At 34.8% G+C, this 25,609-nt stretch overlaps 1 protein-coding gene across 5 annotated transcripts in view; it reads left to right on the top strand.

The window, feature by feature from the left end:
* Positions 1-25,609, top strand: part of Sick (sickie) — a 423,876-nt gene that overhangs the window by 244,642 nt on the left and 153,625 nt on the right. For all 5 annotated transcript variants that reach the window (XM_076771991.1, XM_076771990.1, XM_076771989.1 and 2 more), the window contains 3 exons: positions 14,969-15,125; positions 16,490-18,017; positions 24,933-25,300. In XM_076771991.1, coding sequence (XP_076628106.1) covers positions 14,969-15,125; positions 16,490-18,017; positions 24,933-25,300 — 2,053 coding nt within the window. The remainder of the gene's footprint in view (positions 1-14,968; positions 15,126-16,489; positions 18,018-24,932; positions 25,301-25,609) is intronic.

Below are 25,609 nucleotides of genomic sequence, written 5' to 3'. Positions count from 1 at the left end.
GTCCGTGCACCGTTAAAGACTGCACTAATGCAACCGTTTGCTCGTTGCTCCCTCGTGCATCGATGCACACTCGTCGCGTACCGTACGAATGAAACAAAGGGTGGGAGGAGAGCCTGGCGTAGAGCAGTATGGAGCAGCGATGCATTCGCACAAAATGCAAGTACGAGTTTACGTTAGAACGAGGACAGAGACGGACGCGTTGCCGCGATCGACGGATAAATCGTGGCTCCGATCGAGGAGCTGAGAAATAATACTATCGAGTCGGTTTGCACGAGATATTCCAATTTTTTAATTTTCTTTCCTTTGGTGTTTTTTTTTTGTTTTTGGTGCCACGTCGACTTTGATATTTAGATATTTTTCTCGTACGAAATAAGGAGTGTGTCGAAGTGTGGAACGATTTTTCGTGATCCCTTGCTGACGGACATTTTGGAGCACGGACGACAAAGTGTACGATTGAAATTATTGTTTTCTGTGTATGTATTTCATTTTTAATTTGGAACATTTTGGCACTGATTTTATGGTAGACACTTTATTTTGTGGTAATTATTGGGAAAAAGTAAAGGCTTGTTTTGTTTTTGGGGATATTCTATAAACTTTGTAATAAATTTTTATTGAAGAAATACTGCAGGAAAGATTGGGAGTTCTTAATTGTTTTGTTAATATTGGAATATAAAATTTTGTTTGAATATACGAGACAATTTCTTGGTAAAATCTTCTAAAAATAAACCATGGTCGAGATACTATCTGTAGTAAAATATGAAATTCAGAAGATCATTCTTAAATTTTAATTTAAATTTGTAATTTTACTGCCGATAGTATCTCGAACATGGCTTCTTCCCAGATTATGTAACTCGATTATTTCACTGATCTGTATATACCGATTACCAAGAAATTGCTTTGTACAAACACGTGGGCGAAATTCGTGTTCCACTATTTGCAAGCAAATAAGCTCCTCACTTTTAACCTTTTCAAATCACAAAGCTGTTATATTATCCCCAGGTTATCAGCTTTCGTTGCTGTGCAATAATGTTGTTCGTAATTTGCTTTAAAATTGTATTTTCATCGAGACCCAATGTTTCTGTTTAAATAATCCATTAATTTCACATTATTCCGTTGGAAAACCTTCAACGAGAATAAAAGATTATTATTCTTATCGACATGTTTCCCAACGACATTAATACTACAATTAATAATAATAAATTATGTCGTAATACGACATAAAACGACATCTGTCACTTCAAATGAAAATAAAAAATTACAGACACTACTTTTCCCCCACATTTTGAATGTAAAAAATTTCATAGGATGTGAAAGCAATATTTTTTTTACTTCCTTCATAAAAGTAACAATTCATTCTATATATTTAATTTCTGAAAGGACAACAACAGTATAATAAAAAAAAATATAGTATTTTATAGTAGAATAACTTGAATTAGTAATAATGAAATATTTTCTTTTCGTCAAAAATTTTAAAAGTTCATTTACCACATCCATACATGGATTTATTTCTTCATAAAAGTAACAATTCATTCTATATATTTAATTTCTGAAAGAACAACAACAGTATAATAAAAAAAAGATATAGTATTTTGAAAAATATAATTACAATAAATACTCTCGTACAATTAACACGATTTTGTGTCATATCAAACGCTCGTTGATCGATAAAAATTTATTTCTTCATAAAAGTAACAATTCATTTTATATATTTAATTTCTGAAAGGACAATAACAGTATAATAAAAAAAAATATAGTATTTTATAGTAGAATAACTTGAATTAATAATAATTAAATATTCTCATTTCACCAAAAATAAATTAAATTATTGGATATGGTAAATAAATTATTTAAAAATTTATTTACCACATCCATACATCGATTTAACACTTTGACTGCCACTTTACCCATATATAGTTGACAGGATTTACCATTATCATAATAAAAAAATTAATTCTCAACTTAAGTCGTCGAGGAAAATAAATTCGGATAGAATTCGTGAATTTTAACAAAGTTATGAAAATAAGTACTGTAACAAATTTTAAGTTATGTAGCTTACAATGGTTTAAAATCAAAATTTTACTTTTATTTACGTTTTAATCTGGCAGTGGACGTGTTAAAGGGTTAATTTTTGCTCACGCTTGTGCAGCCATGATTCTCAGCCCCTAAATTGGGAGCACAACGTTTCTACCGTTGGAACGTTGACGCAAGTAGCTGCAAAGTGTTCGATGTGCAATCGTAGGTCGCGATTAATTAGCGTCACTCGATAACCAACGAATCGAGCGGCCATCACAGTTCGTTGCACTTGGCCTGTGCACCGAATATCGACGAAACAGCGTTGTTTTTTAATTATCTCCGTATCTCGAGCACCGTTACGCAGAGAGGGGGGATTAGAATGAAGTGGGGCTGGAAGCACCTATGCTTGCAGGAAACGCAAGTACGATTTCACACGTGTTAGCCACCGTGTGAACACGCAACAAGTCTTGCCTAACACGCGTGCCATGGAATTCCCCAGTTGCTTGCATCTGTGATTTCTTTTAATTATTTTTGTTTTTGTTCGACCCCTGTTGCACAGCTTTTTCGTAGGTATAGAATCTTTTTGAGCAAAATTTTACAATAGACGTGTTTTTCAAAATTTTACATAATATAATCTGGACGAAACAAAAAATAATTAGTTTATGGACAAGTTTCGTTCGAATATTTCAATAATCTCAATTCGATGGATGTTTAAGATTAAATTGTGCAATGTCTGGAGAGAGATATGAATGTTAATTAAAATGTAACTTATCTTTCTATACAATTTTACCACTGGTTATTTCATTTTTTTTATAAGCTTCCAATCCACAACCTTTACAATAGAAGCTTGAAAAATTTGTTTAGTTAGCATCGAATTTAAATTTCTGTCGTTTGGGAATAATTATTTGTACAAAATGATATGGAATAATATTAAAATAGAAGAGGTTAATTTTTCTGTATATTTTTATGAAATGTATTTAATTGGTAATATTTAGTTTCATCAGTGGATATTAAATTCGTCGATTAATTTTCGAAAGAAGAATGTTCTCAATTTGTTTCGTGTACGAAATACTAAAACCGAGATGACGGATAGTAGGGTAAGAGTGGAAGAAGTAATTTAATGAAGTGGCGCGCTCATGTAGAATGTTGTTACGGTCGAGGTTCGCTTATTAAGAAGCAGAAGGAAGAGCTGCAATTGTTTTTGCGTGTCTATTTTCCCATTTGAGCGTCTATGCAGCGACACATCACCGCGCGGATGTATCTATTTCGCGATGTACACCCGTTGCGCGAACTTTTTGTCGCATTACGGGCGAACAAGTAGACCGTTTATTGATATCTCGGGTAAGAAGATAAGTTGAACGAGTTTTGCACGAAGAGAGATGGAAGTTTCGTGGTCGAGCAAATTACAAGGTGCACAATAGAAGAAGACACAAAAGAAAACAATGAAATATAATCAGTTGAGATATTTATATACAGGGTGTTTGGACACCTCTGGGAAAAATTTTAATGGGAGATTTTAGAGGCCAAAATTAGACGAAAATCAAGAATATCAATTTCTTGACAGAGGCTTCGTTAAAAGGTTATTAAAAATTAAGTTAAAAAATTTCAAATCGTTCTGGAAAAATTATTTTTCGTTGCGGGGGTTAATTAGAATCATTTTTGGTTAATAGACATATCCTCGAATTCCTACGCGTTTTCGAGAAAAAAATTCCTTACCGAAAATATTATCTGAGGCCTTAAATGCTTCTCCGAAATTTCATATGAATCTTTAAAATGTTATAACTTCTGAATGGATTGGAGGATTTTAATGTTTAAAAAGGCAAACAACGCGTATTTTAGTGGAGAATATGTAGAAATTGCAAAAATATTCGAAAAGTTGCTGCTTGACACTGCAAAATGACAAAAACCTCATAAAAATGGTCCAATTTTCAAACGACCATAACTCCTACAATAGTGAATATATTTGTATGAAACTTTTTTCTGAAGTAGAGCCCATGGGTACCTACAAAAAAGTATTAAACAACTTTTCTGTAGGACGTTAAACAAAATTACTAAAAATGAAAAACTAATTTTTAAGAAAAATCGATAGTGGGGGTAGCTGCTGAAATTTTTCGACAAAATTAAAAAATTTCAAATCATACTAAAAAAATTATAGTTAGTTACAGGGGTTAATTACAATCATTTTTTGTGAATAGATATACCCCCGAAATCCTGCGCATTTTCGAGAAAAAAATTCATTAAGGGCGAAACTTTAAACGTTAATAACTTTTTAACGAAGCTTCCATCAACAAATTAGTATTCTTGATTTTCGTCCTAATTTTGCCTCTAGAATTTCCCATTACAATTTTTCCCAGGGTTGGCTGAACACCCTGTACATGTTAATATTTATGAATTCCATAATTTATAATTTCAGTATTAAATAACGTTATTTATTATGAAATCTAAAATCTGATATCGGTGTTATATTTTAAAGAACAATTCAAAGAAGCGGATAGAAATATTTACTGCACAGGAAATTTAATTGGAGCAATTAAAAATGGGATTAAAACAGTCAAAGAAATTCCATAAAATATCGAGTTCGTACTGTTGTCCAATTATCGTAAAAATTTCTGGAGCGAATATAAATTAATGATTTCGCGTCTTGTTATTCGTAGCAGTTTCTTTTATTCAATTCTTTCATTGGAGTTGTGTTTTTTTTTAATTGCGATGGGATGCTTTTCTGTTGATTGTGAGCGTGTTTTATTTCTGCATATATTTCACGAGGATGGGTACACGAGAGTGATGGATGATTTTCAGTACGAACGATTGTACTTGATCTTTGAAGTGTACTGATGTCCAGCCATCGATCAGTTCCGTTATCGAGTGCTTCCCAAACATTAGTCAGGGAATCGTATGCATAGTTAGCCTAGTTGTGGTGTACACTGCTTAATTACAGTTTCATGAATCAAGCCTCCCAGACAAGAGATCGAAATAGTTGCAGAACTTCCTTGACCAATTGCATATTGTTACATACATCGAATCATCGAGTGAAATATTCACTATTATCTACATTTCCAAATCTGTGAATATTTCAGTTAGTTCGAATTTTCACAGAACTTGTGACAGAATATATTTTGAGAAAAGGAGTCCTTTTCATAGAAAGTTTAATATCCCCGGATGATAATTGTGTGAAACGAATTAAATACAGAAAAGAAATAAAATTAACTCCGAAAGTGTTAATAAAATATATTCTAATACTAGAAACTTTAGATTACATAATTTTCTTTTTCGTAGACAATTTTACAACCATCAATGAAATACTTTTTCATCCCTCATCGTACGATTTAATTAAACGTTACTTTTCAAGATCACAATATTTCATTTTTCTACTATTCAAAATAGAATAATTCGAAAATATAAAAATGTCTGGTTCAATTTAGTATTTAAACTTATCAACCACCCCCCTAAAAAAAAATTCCATCCTTATATGGTGGCGTTTAAAAAATGTGAAGAGAAAAAGTATTTTAAAAATTTTTAATTTAATTTAATTTTTCAAGATCACAATATTTCATTTTTTTTACTATACAAAATTGAATAATTTGAAAATATAAAAATGTTTGGTTCAATTTAGTATTTAAACTTATCAACCACCCCCCTAAAAAAAAATTCCATCCTTATATGGTGGCGTTTAAAAAATGTGAAGAGAAAAAGTATTTTAAAAATTTTTAATTTAATTTAATTTTTCAAGATCACAATATTTCATTATTTTACTATTCAAAATTGAATAATTCGAAAATATAAAAATGTCTGGTTTAATTTAGTGTTTAAACTTATCAACCACCCAAAAAAAAAAAAAATTCCATCCTTATATGGTGGCGTTTAAAAAATGTGAAGGGAAAAAGTATTTTAAAAATTTTTAATTTAATTTAATTTTTCAAGATCACGATATTTCATTTTTCTACTATTCAAAATTGAGTAATTTGAAAATATAAAAATGTCTGGTTCAATTTAGTGTTTAAACTTATCAACCACCCCCCCAAAAAAAAATTCCATCCTTATATGGTGGCGTTTAAAAAATGTGAAGAGAAAAAGTATTTTAAAAATTTTTAATTTAATTTAATTTTTCAAGATCACAATATTTCATTATTTTACTATTCAAAATAGAATAATTCGAAAATATAAAAATGTCTGGTTCAATTTAGTGTTTAAACTTATCAACCACCCCCCTAAAAAAAAATTCCATCCTTCTTACATGATGTTTAAAAAATGTGAAGAGAGAAAGTATTTAAAAAATTTTTAATATTCACTTTGTCGTCGATTAATTTCTGTCGAATTGTCCAAAGTGTTTGAAAAATGGCGGGAACCGTTACGACGGATACTGTTTTATTTGTGTCGTCTGGGAGGCGAGTAATGAAAAAAAGGAAGAACGTAGTTGCAGGTGGTTATCCTTTGAGAATTCGAGGCACAGAGATGCGGTTAATATCTCTGGAAGATCGATCGACGCTGCTTCGACTTACGATGAATCATTCTCATGACTGGCAAACCCTAATGCCTGGTCACGTTTTAACCCCCTCCCTTCTCCCCTCTACGTCTCCTCTTCTTTGTCAGCGATGCCCCGCAGAATTCGCTGATAAAAAAGAAATCGAATTTATTACGACACCTCGTGACTCGTGCTTTCCATAGGGGCGCGAATGTTCTGATCAATCATCCTCGAATCGTCACGCCGCGGACGAAATCTGAAGCATTCGTAACGGCGGGATCGATTCATATTTTAATAAGGAAATCGTTCGACGATAGCAAACGTAAATTAATTTAATTCTTTTCTTGCGATTGTAGATTAAAATTGTTATAATTATATAACTGTGATAACTATTTTAGGACTCACTTAAAATGAGCCTCAGACATGATTCTTAAGTTGAACGTATCTGTTGATGTTCAGTTTAAGGATTATTAATATAGTTGGTGTGGTATCACGGTTGCACATTGTTAAAGTGAATTTAAATAAGTATCTATCTATATAATAATTCCACTAAAAGAGTTAATGATCCTTAAAATGAACCTCAGACATGATTCTTAAGTTGAACATTTCTGTTAATGTTTAGATTAAGGATTATTAATGTAGTTGGTCTGGTATCACGATTGCACATTATTAAAATGAATTCAAATAAATATCTACCTACATAACAATTCCACTAAAACAGTAATGATTCTTAAAATGAACCTCAGACGTGATTTGTAGGTCGAACATTTCTAATGATACATTCTTTTGTAACTATGTACCTGCGATAACTGTTTTAGGACTCACTTAAAATTAATCTCAGACATGATTCTTAAGTTGAACATATCTGTTGATGTTCAGTTTAAGGATTATTACTGTAGTTGGTGTGGTATCACGGTTGCACATTATTAAAATGAATTTAAATAAGTATCTATCTACATAAAAATTCCACCAAAACAGTAATGATTCTTAAAAGAATCTCAAACATGATTCTTAATTTGAACATTCCTGTCGATGTTCAGATTAAGGATTATTACTGTAGTTGGTCTAGTATCACGATTGCATATTATTAAAATGAATTCCAATAAGTATCTATCTACATAACAATTCCACCAAAACAGTAATGATTCTTAAAATGAACCTCAGACGTGATTTATACCTCGAACATTTATGTTCCTCCTAATGAGCTAGCGTAGCATGAAAGACATTTAAAATACGAGCTGAGTATAAATATCTTCTGATATAAAATTTCACCTCCGCTGTACGAAAGATGAACATGCCAACGCCAGACATCGTTCGCCTTAAGAATCATTAATGTAAATTTTATCTTACTACTTCTTTTCATAACTCTAAAATTCATGAATCATATTCAGATTTATTTCTTTTAACATTTCAGCTTGAGAATTAATTGAGTTGGTCCCAAAATGAAAAGTCTTGTCACTCATAATATACAGGTGACGAGTTGGAATTAGTTTACTCAAGCAATTGCAATTTCGATAACGTTGAAACGAATAGAGAGACCCAAAAGTACGTTCGACGGTCGGAGAATTCTCGACGAACGACGAAAATTATTGGAATTTAAAATCCCGTTTCGATTGTGCCTTCTTCTTTCCGTCGAACGTGTTCGAATTCCGTTAGCAACACGCCGGAAGAATGCAATTCGCCAACATGCCGGCATTCCGGCACGCGTGGCATTCGATTATGAATGCTAGTACGCGCTGTTGTAACCGCCACGATGCCTACCAAACGATCGATGAAGGGTTAAACTAATAAAGCCGCCCCCTTCGCGGCCAGGCCCGTCGTAAGATTTCTCTTAGGTGGCCGTTTATCTCGTATTTGGCTGATTTGTGTCACGTACGCTGACAATTGAACCGTACGAGCGAATTAGGCTCCGTTGTTAGGACGAATCACTGTCAGCATCGGTGCCAATGAAGAACGATCGTCGCTGGTGAGATTGCAGCGATCGAACGTGAGACCAGCGTGGCCGAATTAATTTAAGAAGACAGAGGAATTGATTTACGGCCCTGATACAGTCCGCCGCGGGAAAAAAACGATGCCGTGCGCGATTACGCTGTGCAATTCATGGATCTGGATCGTTCTCGAAACGGCAACAAATAATATGCGCGGGCCCCTCTGAATTATGGATCGAACGCGATCGAATCTCAACGGTAGATCGCTCGAGGGGCCACTGCAAAATTCTCTAAAAGTAACTGCATCAATTACCTGTTTTTCTTTCCTCGAGGAACTTTGGAACGATTATTTGGAAGGGGGATTCTTTTAGGTGTGGAGGACATCTTTAAATTGCTGGGAAAAAATTTTGTTATGGTCGATTCTTTTTCTTATTGATGTAGAATTTTATTATTAATCTTTAGTAGACTTCTCGTCACTATCTGATTGGGGAGGGAAAATTTGCAATTTTTTAAAAGTTTGCACGAGGAGTTTGCATTAAATAGACTTTAATATGGATTAAATACTCATTTTATTTAAATAGTTGAATTATTATCAAATGGTTTTTATTATAGATGTAGAATTTTATTAATAACCTTCATTAGATATCTCAGAAAACATTTTTAATAAAATTCGACAGGGGGGAAGGGCCTAAATTTTTAGGCGAAAAAAAAATTTCAAATCGTTCTGAAAAAATTATTTTCGGTTGTAAGGGTTAATTACGATAATTTTTGTTCATTACATATACCCTCAAAATCCTACCCACTTTCGAGAAAAAAATTTGAGAAGATATGAATTTTTCGACAAAATTAAAAAATTTCAAATTGTTCTGGAAAAATTATTTTCGGTTGTAAGGGTTAATTACAATAATTTTTGTTCATTAGATATACCCTCAAAATCCTACCCATTTTCGAGAAAAAAATTCGAGAAGGTATGAATTTTTCGACAAAATTAAAAAATTTCAAATCCTTCTGGAAAAATTATTTTCGGTTGTAAGGGTTAATTACAATAATTTTTGTTCACTAAATATACCCTCAAAATCCTTCCCACTTTCGAGAAAAAAATTCGAGAATGTATGAATTTTTCGACAAAATTAAAAAATTTCAAATCGTTCTGGAAAAATTATTTTCGGTTGTAAGGGTTAATTACAATAATTTTTGTTCATTAGATATACCCTCAAAATCCTTCCCACTTTCGAGAAAAAAATTCGAGAATGTATGAATTTTTCGACAAAATTAAAAAATTTCAAATCGTTCTGGAAAAATTATTTTCGGTTGTAAGGGTTAATTACAATAATTTTTGTTCATTAGATATACCCTCAAAATCCTTCCCACTTTCGAGAAAAAAATTCGAGAATGTATGAATTTTTCGACAAAATTAAAAAATTTCAAATCGTTCTGGAAAAATTATTTTCGGTTGTAAGGGTTAATTACAATAATTTTTGTTCATTAGATATACCCTCAAAATCCTTCCCACTTTCGAGAAAAAAATTCGAGAATGTATGGAATTTCACGACAAAATTAAAAAATTTCAAATCCTTCTGGAAAAATTATTTTCGGTTGCAGGGGTTAATTACGATAATTTTTGGTCATTAGACATGCCCTCAAAACCCTAACCATTTTCGAGAAAAAAATTCAGTACTGGCGGGAATTATTATTAAATGGTTTTTATTATTGATGTAGAATTTTATTATTAACCTTCATTAACAATTTTTTGAAAGTTTGTATGAGGGGTTTGCATTACATAGAAATTAATATGGATTAAATATACAATAATTTCTAAATAGAAAGAATGTATTTTTAATTAAATATCGTGGTTTGAAATGTTTAGTTTTGAATAAATTTTCTTGCAACGACTGAAATGAGCTTTGAAGCTGATTAATTTTTTAGTTTTTCTTGGCGCCAGTTTGACAATCGTGATTCCGAGAGAAACGTGTTTAAAGTTTCAAATGCAGTTTCGAAATAAGTCCGCGGCTTGTTTCACACTTTGGTACTTGGCGCGAAACCCCAACGCATGAAACTCATTTCCAGAGGCGAGAATAATAATGTTCGGACGTAGCTTGTGTCCTGTTTGGCCTTGTTTCGGAATTGTAGCGAGTTTCCGTGTCGCAACTCTTCTGGCGAGCCAAGTTACAACCGATACGACTGCTTATAAACAATGATATCTTACGTGTGACCTTTTTGGACAATATAAACGCCTATCTCGTTGAACATTGCACCACTGTAATCAACTTTTCATTTATGAACACAAATTCAGAAATGGAATAGAGCTTTATGGAAACACGATTCTATAAATTACAATTAATGAAGACTCACAGAACACTTTCATACAAATTTAAATCAACTTTTCATTTATGAACACAAATTCAGAAATGGAATAGAGCTTTATGGAAACACGATTCTATAAATAACAATTAATGAAGACTCACAGAACACTTTCATAGAAAATTTAAATCAACTTTTCATTTATGAACACAAATTCAGAAATGGAATAGAGCTTTATGGAAACACGATTCTATAAATTACAATTAATGAAGACTCACAGAACACTTTCATACAAATTTAAATCAACTTTTCATTTATAAACACAAATTCAGAAATGGAATAGAGCTTTATGGAAACACGATTCTATAAATAATAATTAATGAAGACTCACAGAACACTTTTATAAAAATTTTTACAAACTCCAAAAGCAAATCTATCACGGAAAAAAATGTTCATTCTTTAGGAATTCGACAAAAATAAATCACTCTATTTTCCACTAATTCTAGTAATTCGCTAATTACTGGTCTGCAACAGCATCGACGCGAACGATAAATTGCATAATTTTAGCCAGCTGGCAGTAGCACAAATCGTGATAGGACAGCTGTTCCATGATCTAGCTTAGGACTTATCAAGGGATCTTCATTGCAGCAATTTAGATACCCGGTACAGTCCAGTCTGCAATTTTCTCTTTGCAATAATCCATCTATTAATATCTATATACAAACAATCCTTCAATAATTGTAAGCGTTAATAAAAATATTATATTTACTCGTTAGGTAAAAATAAAAATAAAAGAAGCATTTTTAGTGCTCTATACGATCTCTGATTTTCACTTTACAATAATCCATCTATTAATATCTATATACAAACGATCCCTCGATAATTGCAAGCTTTAATAAAAATGTTGTATTTAGTCCTTGGGTAAAAATAAAAATAAAAGAAGCATTTTTAGTGCTCTATACAATCTGCAATTTTCTCTTTGCAATAATCCATCTATTAATATCTATATACAAACGATTCATCGATAATTGTAAGCGTTAATAAATATATTTGCTCGTTGGTTAAAAATAGAAATAAAAGAAGCATTTTTAGTGCTCCATACGATGTTCATCGTAATCGTAGAATGCTCGTACTTCGGATTATCTATCAAGGCGAGGAGAATGCGTTAGAAGTTTGTCCCACGATAACGTAAATTGCTGGGTGGAAACAACGTCTACGATCAGAGTAGTGACAGATTGAGCAACGAGGGGCAGGGAATTAATCTCATCGCGTGGTAAATGCACGCTATCACGTGCATGTACTGTGGTTTATTTTGTCTACAAACAGCGTATACTGCCCAGACACCACTAAAGAGGTTTAAGCTGGGCACAGCGTTACGACTGTATTTGCTTAATGAGCCAACAGATCATCGTTTTATTGAGTCGCGGCCAATGACAGCGAAAACGTAATAGGAAACGACGGGGGATATTTATGAGCGTTTATCGTCGACCGTTTAATTAAATGTAGTAAATAACCATACGACTGTTCCTCTGTACAGAGATCAGTCCTATTATATTATTATCATCGTTACTCGTGCGAGCAATTTTTCATTCTTTCCCTTCGTTCTTAGTTAATCGATATATAATTAGTTATTTATATTTGTGACAATTGTATTTGCAAATTTTTACTCTTTGGATACGATGTGTCTGTGAATGATCGTAAAGAAAAAGTGTTATAGAAACGTTGGAGAAATTGGAAAATTTATAGAACAAGATTGAAAGCTAGATTTAGTGAATTCTAATTAACATTTGCAATATCGAGCCTTTCTCTTATTTCGTGAGCCACCAAATGGTGGAGGTTTCTATTATTTCTTAGAGAATTTATTGAGATTATTTGTTCTGTGTTTTTTTATTCCATTGTATGCCAGTGATTTAATTTGTTGTTATTGATATCTGACCATTTGTTTCGTATTCTTTTGTTTCGTGACATTTATTCTTTCTTAATGAATGTATTATTATTTGCTGTATATTCTTCTGTTTCATTGTTTGACAGTGATTCAATTAATTATGATTGAGATTATAGATATATATATTAGAATAATTAGATGAAATTATTAATTACAAATGTTAGTATATTTTTCTAGATTTTCTTTCTACGCCTACCTATTTATCTATGTTTATTCTATTCAGTTATAATAAATTTAAAAAATTATTTACCGAGGAAGACCAAAATTAGAAATTAGAATAATTAGATGAAATTATCAATTGCAAATGCTAATATATTTTTCTAATTTTATCTGATCCTTTGTTTCATTATAAGACATTTATTCTTTCTTAATGAAAGTATTAAGTATTATTTACTGTATATTCTTCTGTTTCATTGTTTGACAGTGATTCAATTAATTATGATTGACTATAATTCACTAGGCCGTGGTTTGAACTTTCTCATTCCTTCATAGAGAATTTATTAAGATTTTTTAGTCCTGTATTCTTCTGTTTCATTGTTTGACAGTGATCCAATTTGATATGATTGACCAATTTAGTATAATTCATTAAATCATGGTTCGAACTTTCTTATTCTTTCTTCAGAGATTATACCAGGATTATTTGTTCTATATTCTTCTATTTTGTTTTGACAGTGATCCAATTTAATGTGATTGACCAATTTAGTATAATTCATTAAATCATGGTTCGAACTTTCTTATTCTTTCTTCAGAGATTATACCAGGATTATTTGTTCTATATTCTTCTATTTTATTATAACAGAATTTATCATGTTTAATTAGACAGGGTGTTTGGCCACCCCTGGGAAAAATTTTAATGGAGGATTCTAGAGGTCAAAATAAGACGAAAATCAAGATTATCAATTTCTTGACTGAGGCTTCATTAAAAAGTTAATAAAAATTTAAACTAAAAAATTTCAAATCATTCTGAAAAAATTATATTCAGTTACAGGGACTAATTACAAGCATTTTTGGTGAATAGACATACCCCTGAAATCCTACCCACTTTCGAGAAAAAAATTCGAGTAGGTGCAGAAATATTTGGACGAAATTAAAAAATTTCAAATCATACTAAAAAAATTATAGTTAGTTACAGAGGTCAATTACAAGCATTTTTGGTCAATAGACATAACTCCGAAATCCTAGTCAGTTTCGAGAAAAAAATTCATTACCGAAAATATAATTTCTGGCCAGAAATGTTTGCCCGAATTTTCATGCAAATCTTTAAAACGTCATAACTTCTGAAGGGATTGGACGATTTTAATGTTTAAAAAAGCAAACTACGCGTATTTTGGTGGAGAATATATAGAAATTGTAAAAATATTCGAAAAGTTGGTCCCTGTCCTCGCAAAATGAGGAAAACCCCATAAAAATGGTCCAATTTTCAAACAGCCATAACTCCTGCAATTGCGAATATATTTCAATGAAACTTTTTTCTGAAGTAGAGCTCATGGGTACTTACAAAAAAGTATTAGACAACTTTTCTGTAGGGCGTCAAACAAAATTACTAAAAATGAAAAAGGAATTTTTAAGAAAAATCGATAGGGGGTAGGTGCTTAAATTTTTCGACGAAGAAAAAAAATTTCAAATCGTTCTGAAAAAATTATTTTCATTTACAGGGGTCAAATACAATCATTTTTGGTGAATAGACATACCCCTGAAATCCTACTCAATTTTGAGAAAAAAATTCCTTACCGAAAATCTAATTTAAGGCCAGAAATGCTTCCCTGAAATTTCGCGCGAATCTTTAAAAAGTCATAACTCCTAAACGGATTGGACGATTTTAATGTTTAAAAAAGCAATCAACGCGTATTTTAGTAAAGAATATATAGAAATTCTAAAAATATTGGAAAAGTTATTCCTTGACCCCGTAAAGTGAAAAAAACCTCATAAAAGTGGTCCAATTTTCAAACGACCATAACTCCTACAATAGTGAATATATTTCAATGAAATTTAATAGTCAACTAGAGTTCATGGATACGTACAAAAAAGTATTAAACAACATCTTCGTGTAGCGTCAAACAAATTTATTAAAAATCAAAAACTAATTTTTAAGAGAATTCGACAGGGTGTAGGTGCCTAACTTTTTAACGAAGCCTCCATCAACAAATTAGTATTCTTGATTTTCGTTTTATTTTGGCCTCTAGAATCTCCCATTTTTTCCCAGGAATGAAATTTTATTCTTTTTTTTTTGTAGAGAGTTTGGTAAGATTTCTAGTTCTCTAGTAACGAATTTTAATTGGGATTATTTTTAAATTAAAACGTACCAACTTTTCACTGTTCCAGGCGGTTTGAAACACGGAAACGGTGGCATCGGAAGTGCTAACAGTTCCAGAAGCACTAGTCCAAGTCAACAACAGACGCTCCAAGGCGGGCTGTCCTTCATACCTCAGCCCAGAAATCAGAATTCAACTAACAGACAACCTGCAGCCACTACCCCGAGGTAAATAATCTTCCCATCCCACGCAATATCAATTTAATTACGGTTCGTTAAGGCCGGAGATGGTAAAAATTGTATTCGAGCAATAAACAACCAACAAAACCAACATCTAGCAATTCGTTCATTTGTAAAGTCTTTCATTCTATATTTATAATTTTTATTCGTTAATCTATGTTATTATCTTGATAATAATTTTACCCATCTCTGTCCAGGATAAATATACCAATAGTTGACCACTTATTTGTAGAAACTTTTCTTCAAATACCTGCTCCATCTTAAATTGCAAATAAAATGTTCCTTTATTTTACTCTGATTCTTCTTGAAAATATTTTTCAATAAGTAATTGATATCTAACAGTGTTATAAATTTTATCACTTTCGTTGCATCAGTTAGAATAATTAAAAAAAAAACTCAGCATTCTTAAAATTAAATACTATTATAAATAAAAAAAACTGTTTGAAAGAACTTTTCGAAAAATCAAAATACTTTCGGAATAACAAATAATCAAAGGAAAAATCTCAGTATCCTTAAAATAAAAATCTATTTGAACGAATTTTCCCAAAAACTAGAATATTTTCAGATTTACAAATAATTAAAAATAAAAAATCTGTCAGTACTCTAAAAATAAAATTTAGAAACAATTTACCAGAAACCAAAATACTTCTTTCAGAACTACAAACAAGTAAAACAAAAATGTCGAAAACCCTAAAAATAAAATATCATTTGAAAACATTTTCCAAAAACAATATTTTCCAAACTACACGTACGATATAAAATCAAATGTACAGGGTGTTCAGCCACCCCTGGGAAAAATTTTAACAGGAGATTCTAGAGGCCAAAATGAGACGAAAATCAAGAATGCCAATTTGTTGATTGAGACTTCGTTAAAAAGTTATCAACGTTTAAAGTTACGACTGTAGATGGGCAACATGCATACAGTGGTTCTCACTCAGCATGAGAAACTCTACTTAGTGACGTTCACAATTGACGTTCTACAGGCGGGACTTTAAACGTTAATAACTTTTTAACGAAGCCTCAATCAACAAATTACTATTCTTGATTTTCGTCTCATTTTAGCCTCTAGAATCCCCCATTAAAATTTTTCGCAGAAATGGCCGAAGACCCTGTATATCTACTGTTTACTAATTAGAGCAGTATTTCACCCAGTTTTGCTCGAACCCTAGTCAACGAGGCGTCAGCAAATATCGATGAAACAAAGTAAAACCTCAACATTGAACCTCCCTGAAGGATCTTATCTAACTAGTCGAGCTATAAACGGTCAACTATCGGTAGTTTTACCTCGCTGAATTGCGGACGGTTGATTTTGGCGAAGGTCGGATTAATCAATGCACGTGAAACGGTTTCAGCCCCCGAGCGTCGACGGTGGGGAAATCGGGCGGCACGAGGGCCACGCAACCTTCGCCGTACACGGCCGCGGGGCCGCCGATCCAGCAGAACAAGAACTCTGTCCTGGACAAGTTCAAACTTTTCAACAACAAAGAGAAGAACCAGGACCGCGGCAAAGCGTCGTCGGGCGTATCGAAACGCACCTCCAGCTCCTCGGGGTTCTCGTCGGCCAAGTCGGAGCACTCGGACAGTTCGACGTCGTTGTGCGATCAGAGCAGAGTTCAAGTGGAATCGCCGAAGAGCCGCGCTTTGAAGTCGAAATTGCAGTCGACCAAGCCGGCGAAACAGGCGAGCCCGAAGACCGCGAGGAAAGAGCAGAGCAAGGCGCAGAGCAAAATCGCTCGAACGAAGGCCGCCACCGAGAAGTTGGTCAGCTACAATCCGCCCTTAGAAGATGTCAAGTCAGCCGGCAAAGTCGGCGGCGTGGTTACGAAGCTGGCTGCGGACAAGAAGACCGGGAATCTGCAGGACCTGCTGAAGCAACAGCCGGTGGGCCAGCTGCAGAAGCCGAATCCGCCGTCGCTGACGCCCTCCAAGCAGATCGAGACGAAGAGCGCGGCTGGCACGAAGAACGAGTCGATGCAACAGTCGCCCAGGCCGAAGATGGAGCTGCCAGGGAAGATGACGGACGCGAAGATCCACCTGCAGAACATGAAGATTCTGCCGAACGGGCTGAACAAGGACCTGCTGGCTCAGAAAGGATTGACCGGTAACACGAATGGGATGATCAAGCAGTCGGATCAGGAAGAGACTCACGAGCACAACATCGATCACACGCTGTCCATGAACCAGGCGAATCTGTTGGAGGAGAAGTCGTCGATCGGTAGGCAGAAAACGATCGTCGAGAATGTGCAGTCGAATCAGTTGGGGGAAGCTGGGTCCAAGAACAAAAGTGACACGAAAGCCAAGGTTTCGAACGAGCTGCAAGAAATGGGGAGCTTGAACGAGAAGCAAACGCCTGGGTCTTCCGTTAACAGTCCCGAAGCGATTGATGGGAAGATGAACGTCCTTCAGGATGGCTCCATGACGAGTTACGGGAACTCCGTTTCGCCGCAAGGTCAGCTCTCGAACGGGGTGAATTTCGGACAGTGCAAGCAACAACTTCCGGGAATCAACAGCCCGTTGCAGGGCTCGACGATGGCCGCTTCCGGGATCAGTCCTGGCTCCAGCATTCCGAAGCCCACGGCCTTGGTGAAAGGCACTTCGAAACCACCGAAGGAAAACAACATACCGGGCGTACCGACGCCCACGAAATTGAAGGCAGACGTTTTGCATCGCAAGCTCGATCCCAGCACGGTTGCAATGGTGTCACCGATGCCAAGTATTTCGGATCTGATGTCCGAGAGCTCGCACAGCAATTCGAACAGCACCGGCCAGAGCAACTCCAGCGACAGTAGCGTTATTTATAGGCCGAGCAGTGAGAGTGGCAGTGAGATCAAAACTATACCCAATAGAAAAATTGACACGACCTTCGAACAAATGGAGAAGGTTAGTATCAATAGTAGCTTGGCAGAAAACACGGCTCTGTGCACTTTGAGCGACTCAAAACATCTTTAGAGACTACACCCAGGCATACTTGATTGCTTCTTCTTGTAGTATACTTTGCCTCGTAATGTAACAATGTCAAAAGTAAAAATCGGAATCTTAATGTACCTCGAATTTCTATTTAAAACTTGAGATAAACTTTTGACTGTTTTATATTGTTTTGCAATTTCGCTGAAAAATTTCAGCATCTACACTAATTTTTTTCTCGGAAGTATGTAGGATTTTTGGGAGTATGTTTATTCACTAAAAATGTTTCTAATCGAACCCCATAACTAGCAATAATTTTTTTAGAACGATTTGAAATTTTTTTTTACGCCGAAAAATTTAGGAACCTTCCTGAATTTTTTTCTTGAAAATGCAAAGGATTTCGGCGGTATGTTTATTGGCCAAAAATGATTGTAATTGATTCCTGCAATCGAAAATAATTTTTCCAGAATGATTTGAGACTTTTCAATTTCGCCGAAAAAATTGAGCACCTACCCTCTGTCGATTTTTCCTGAAAATTCGTTTTTCATTTTTAGTAATTTTGTTTGACGCCCTACAGAAAAGTTATCTAATACTTTTTTGTAGGTACCCCTGAGCTCTATTTCAGAAAAAAGTTTCATTGAAATATATTCACAATTGTAGGAATTACGGCTGTTTGCAAGTTGGACCATTTTTATCGGGGTTTTCTCATTTTGCGGGGTCAAGGATCGACTTTTCGAATATTTTTGCGATTTGTACATATTCTCCATCAAAATACGCGTCGTTTGGCTTTTTAAACGTTAAAATCCGTCAATCCGTTCAGAAGTTATGACGTTTTAAAGATATGCACGAAATTTTGGAGTGACATTTCTAGCCTGAAATTATATTCTCGGTAACGAATTTTTTTCTCGAAAATGGTTAGGAATTCGGGGGTATGTCAATTAACCAAAAATGATTGTAATTGACACCTGCAATAGAAAATAATTTTTCCAGGGTGATTTGAAACTTTACAATTTCACCGAAAAATTTAGGCACCTACCCTCTGTCGATTTTTCTTAAAAATTCGTTTTTCATTTTTAGTAATTTTGTTTGACACCTTATAGAAAAGTTGTCTAATACTTTTTTGTAGGTATCCATGAGCTCTACTTTAGGAAAAAGTTTCATTGAAATATATGCACTATTATAGGAGTTGTGGCTGTTTGAAAATTGAACCATTGTTATGGGGTTTTTTCCATTTTGCGGTGTCAAGCACCAACTTTTCGAATATTTTTACAATTTCTACATATTGTCTACTAAAATGCGCGTTATTTGCCTTTTTAAACATTAAAATCCTTCAATCCGTTCAGAAGTTATGACATTTTAAAGATATGCACGTAATTTTGGAGTGACATTTTTGGCCTGAAATTATATTTTCGGTAAGGAATTTTTTTCTCGAAAATGGTTAGGATTTCGAGGGTGTGTCTATTGACCAAAAATGGTTATAATTGACTCCCGCGACCATAAATAATTTTTGCAGAATGATTTGAAATTTTTTAATTTCGTCGAAAATAATGTTCTTATAATTAATTATATTTATCTCATAACTATATTAATTGTACAAGTATGGCTGGGAATAGACTCTAGATTTTATGTATTTATGGTGTATGCTGGTATGAGAAGCTTTTACAATATTTATGCAGAACAATAATACATTTTTTAATTGCGAGGAAGCATGTTTATTAATAACTGGATTGCGGAGTTTATGCATTTAGATCATATATTGCAAAAAATGTATGATATATTCCAAAAGAATTAGTAGAATTCTAATTTAAGTTAAGGAAAATTTTACTTTATATTGCCTTGTAAAATCAGTAAGACGTATGTATGAGACCTTGTTTGATCTATCAAGAACAGGATGTTTCTGAATGTAACTTGCGCATAAAGGAATGCTGGGTCGATCTCACTGACAAGTTCATTACTAATATCTAGAGGAAACATCAATTTATTTTCATAATCATTACGCTCTTGAGAGATCAAATAATGCATGGCCCTCATAAACATATCTTATTGATCTTAGTTGAGGAATTAAATTACAATTGCCCTTAATTAAAATTTGCACAAGAGAATTGGTTGAGAAATTTCTCTCCGTAGCTATTTTAACTTGCCTTCAATCAATGCAAACGTTTACAGGTTTTTAAATTCCATTTCCTTTACGATATTTTAGTATCAATTAATTCTCTATTTACGGACCAATAGCAGCCACAAATATTCTCTTTTACTCATTCTTTAGTATATAATCTACCAGTGAACGGTCCCTTCAAAAGGCTTTCTACAAAACCGACTACCAAATTTTGAAATTTCATTTATTAGCCCACTCTGTCAATCTAAAATCTCAGCTACTGTTTTCAAATTAAGTAAAACCCCAATACTCTCGACAAAATTACTATTCTTACAGTCAATTTAAGAGCTAAGCACACAAAAAATTTCTGCTCGATCGACCAGAACCAGGGCTTTCTACAAAACTGACTACCAAATTTTGAAATTTCATTTACTAGCTCACTCTGTCAATCTAAGAATCTCAGCTACTGATCCAAATTAAATAAAACTCCAATACCTACGACAAAATTCCTATTCCTACTGTCAGTATAAGAGCTAAGCACACAAAAAATCTCTGCTCGATCCCTATTTTTTCGACCAGGACCAGGACTATCTACAAAACTGACTACCAAATTTTGCAATTTCATTTCCTAGCTCACTCTGTCAATCTACAATCTCAGCTACTGTCTTCGAATTAAGTAAAACCCCAATACTCTCGATAAAATTCCTATTCCTACTGTCAGTATAAGATCTTTGCACAAAAAATTTCTGCTGGCTCGACCAGGACCAGGACTATCTACAAAACTGACTACCAAATTTTGCAATTTAATTTCCTAGCCCACTCTGTCAACCTACATTCTCAGCTACTGTCTTCAAATTAAGTAAAACCTCAATACCCTCGATAAAATTCCTATTCCTACTGTCAGTATAAGAGCTAAGCACACAAAAAATCTCTGCTCGATCCCTATTTTCTCGTCCAGGACCAGGACTTTCTACAAAACTGGCTACCAAATTTTGAAATTTCATTTCCTAGCCCACTCTGTCAATCTACAATCTCAGCTACTGTCTTCGAATTAAGTAAAACCCCAATACTCACGACAAAATTCCTATTCCTACTGTCAGTATAAGATCTTTGCACAAAAAATTTCTGCTGGCTCGACCAGGACCAGGACTTTCTACAAAACAGACTACCAAATTTTGCAATTTCATTTCCTAGCCCACTCTGTCAATCTACAATCTCAGCTACTGTTTCCAAATTAAGTAAAACCCCAATACCCTCGACATAATTCCTATTCCTATTATCACTTATGAGCTAAGCACATACAAAATTTCTGCTCGATCCCCATTTTCTCGACCAGAACCAGGATTATCTACAAAACTGCCTACCAAATTTTGAAATTTCATTTACTAGCCCAATCTGTCAATCTAAAATCTCAGCTACTGTCTTCAAATTAAATAAAACCCCAATACTCTCGATAAAATTCCTATTCCTACTGTCAGTATAAGAGCTAAGCACACAAAAAATCTCTGCTCGTTCCCTATTGTCTCGATCAGGACCAGGACTTTCCACAAAACTGACTACCAAATTTTGAAATTTCATTTACTAGCCCACTCTGTCAATCTACAATCTCAGCTACTGTTTTCAAATTAAGTAAAACCCCAATACTCTCGACAAAATTACTATTCTTACTGTCAATTTAAGAGCTAAGCACACAAAAAATCTCTGCTGGCTCGACCAGGACCAGGACTTTCCACAAAACTGACTACCAAATTTTGAAATTTCATTTACTAGCTCACTGTGTCAATCTAAGAATCTCAACTACTGTCTTCAAATTAAATAAAACCCCAATACCCTCGACAAAATTCCTATTCCTACTGTCAGTATAAGAGCTAAGCACACAAAGAATCTCTGCTCGATCCCTATTTTCACGACCAGGACCAGGACTATCTACAAAACTGACTACCAAATTTTGAAATTTCATTTACTAGCTCACTCTGTCAATCTAAGAATCTCAGCTACTGTCTTCAAATTAAATAAAACCCCAATACCATCGATAAAATTCCTATTCCTACTGTCAGTATAAGAGCTAAGCACACAAAGAATCTCTGCTCGATTTCTATTTTCTCGACCAGGACCGGGACTATTTACAAAACTGGCTACCAAATTTTGCAATTTCATTTACTAGCCCCCTCACACTGTGAATCTAAGAATCTCAGCTACTGTCTTCAAATTAAGTAAAACCCCAATACCCTCGACAAAATTCCTATTCCTATTATCACTTATGAGCTAAGCACACACAAAATTTCTGCTCGATCCCTATTTTCTCGACCAGGACCAGGACTATCTACAAAACTGACTACCAAATTTTGCAATTCCATTTCTTAGCCCACTCTGTCAATCTATAATCTCAGCTACTGTCTTCGAATTAAGTAAAACCCCAATACTCACGACAAAATTCCCATTCCTACTGTCAGTATAAGATCTTAGCACAAAAAATTTCTGTTGGCTCGACCAGGACCAGGACTTTCTACAAAACTGACTACCAAATTTTGAAATTACGTTTATTAGCCCCCTCACACTGTCAATCTAAGAATCTCAGCTACTGTCTTCAAATTAAGTAAAACCCCAATACCCTCGACATAATTCCTATTCCTACTGTCAGTATAAGAGCTAAACACACAAAAAATCTCTGCTCGATCCCCATTTTTTCGACCAGGACCAGGATTATCTACAAAACTGACTACCAAATTTTGCAATTTCATTTTCTAGCCCACTCTGTCAATCTACAATCTCAGCTACTGTTTCCAAATTAAGTAAAACCCCAATACTCTCGACAAAATTCCCATTCCTACTGTCAGTATAAGAGCTAAGCACACAAAAAATCTCTGCTCGTTCCCTATTGTCTCGATCAGGACCAGGACTTTCCACAAAACTGACTACCAAATTTTGAAATTTCATTTACTAGCCCACTCTGTCAATCTACAATCTCAGCTACTGTTTTCAAATTAAGTAAAACCCCAATACTCTCGACAAAATTACTATTCTTACTGTCAATTTAAGAGCTAAGCACACAAAAAATCTCTGCTGGCTCGACCAGGACCAGGACTTTCCACAAAACTGACTACCAAATTTTGAAATTTCATTTACTAGCTCACTGTGTCAATCTAAGAATCTCAACTACTGTCTTCAAATTAAATAAAACCCCAATACCCTCGACAAAATTCCTATTCCTACTGTCAGTATAAGAGCTAAGCACACAAAGAATCTCTGCTCGATCCCTATTTTCACGACCAGGACCAGGACTATCTACAAAACTGACTACCAAATTTTGAAATTTCATTTACTAGCTCACTCTGTCAATCTAAGAATCTCAGCTACTGTCTTCAAATTAAATAAAACCCCAATACCATCGATAAAATTCCTATTCCTACTGTCAGTATAAGAGCTAAGCACACAAAGAATCTCTGCTCGATTTCTATTTTCTCGACCAGGACCGGGACTATTTACAAAACTGGCTACCAAATTTTGCAATTTCATTTACTAGCCCCCTCACACTGTGAATCTAAGAATCTCAGCTACTGTCTTCAAATTAAGTAAAACCCCAATACCCTCGACAAAATTCCTATTCCTATTATCACTTATGAGCTAAGCACACACAAAATTTCTGCTCGATCCCTATTTTCTCGACCAGGACCAGGACTATCTACAAAACTGACTACCAAATTTTGCAATTCCATTTCCTAGCCCACTCTGTCAATCTATAATCTCAGCTACTGTCTTCGAATTAAGTAAAACCCCAATACTCACGACAAAATTCCCATTCCTACTGTCAATATAAGATCTTAGCACAAAAAATTTCTGTTGGCTCGACCAGGACCAGGACTTTCTACAAAACTGACTACCAAATTTTGAAATTACGTTTATTAGCCCCCTCACACTGTCAATCTAAGAATCTCAGCTACTGTCTTCAAATTAAGTAAAACCCCAATACCCTCGACATAATTCCTATTCCTACTGTCAGTATAAGAGCTAAACACACAAAAAATCTCTGCTCGATCCCCATTTTTTCGACCAGGACCAGGATTATCTACAAAACTGACTACCAAATTTTGCAATTTCATTTTCTAGCCCACTCTGTCAATCTACAATCTCAGCTACTGTTTCCAAATTAAGTAAAACCCCAATACTCTCGACAAAATTCCCATTCCTACTGTCAGTATAAGAGCTAAGCACACAAAAAATCTCTGCTCGATCCCCATTTTCTCGACCAGGACCGGGACTATCTACAAAACTGACTACCAAATTTTGCAATTTCATTTACTAGCCCCCTCACACTGTGAATCTAAGAATGTCAGCTTCTGTCTTCAAATTAAGTAAAACTCCAATACCCTCGACAAAATTCCTATTCCTATTATCACTTATGAGCTAAGCACACACAAAATTTCTGCTCAATCCCCATTTTCTCGACCAGGACCAGGACTATCTACAAAACTTACTACCAAATTTTGCAATTTCATTTACTAGCTCACTCTGTCAATCTAAGAATCTCAGCTACTGTCTTCAAATGAAATAAAACCCCAATACCCTCGACAAAACTCCTATTCCTACTGTCAGTATAAGAGCTAAACACACAAAAAATGTCTGCTCGATCGATGTCCCATTTTCTCGACCAGGTCCATTTCTTCACACACGTAGATTAGCATAGTTTGGGGAACGTTGTAGACAGGCTTAAATACTAGCGTATGCATAAAATCCACAGCCAGGTAATAACTTTCCGCTTGGCATCGAATCAAGTATTAACTCGCGCTCCCCCGCAGGTCCTGTCTGAAAGTTCAACTTGCGCTGGGGGTTCCATAGCCGACGACGAGGCTGAAATGACAGTGAAGCCTATGCAACCTCTGCTCCGCGGCTACACGCCCGGCGCAAGGGGCCTGCAAACCTTGCCAAGCAGGACGACCGCGAGACAGTACACGATCCTTCATTCTTCTTCCCATCATCATGTCGGTCACGATTACGCGGACATCGACGTCGCCTCTGGCTACCTAAGCGACGGAGAGGTTCTTCGCGGCGGCATGAGCGTCGGTAGCAGAACACTGTCCGACTTGTGCGACGGTTACATGTCCGAGGGCGGTGCTTCCTTGTACGCGCGCAGAATCAATCCTTCTTACGGCCACGATCACGAGAGGTAAGTTTGACGAAGTATTAATATTCGAGGGAGAGGGGAGTAAGGCTTCTCAGAACGCAGAGATACTTGAATGGGGAGAGCGACATTTCGAGGAATCCGGGGCCTTTTAAAATGTGGAGCACGATGAGAAAGAAATATTGGAATATTATATAAAATTATGATATTCTCATTTTGAAGATGTCGAATTGGGGTTGGATGGAAGGGATGGAGATGTTTTGTTATTGTTTTTATACGATGGATAGTTTCGAGAATTACTGTTGTGATTGTGAAGTCAAAAATTGAAGAATATTTGGACCTTTTTTTTAGTTT

Source organism: Colletes latitarsis, chromosome 8 (assembly GCF_051014445.1).
Source record: "Colletes latitarsis isolate SP2378_abdomen chromosome 8, iyColLati1, whole genome shotgun sequence".
Classification (NCBI taxonomy): domain Eukaryota; kingdom Metazoa; phylum Arthropoda; class Insecta; order Hymenoptera; family Colletidae; genus Colletes; species Colletes latitarsis.
This window is presented reverse-complemented; position numbering and strand designations above follow the sequence as displayed.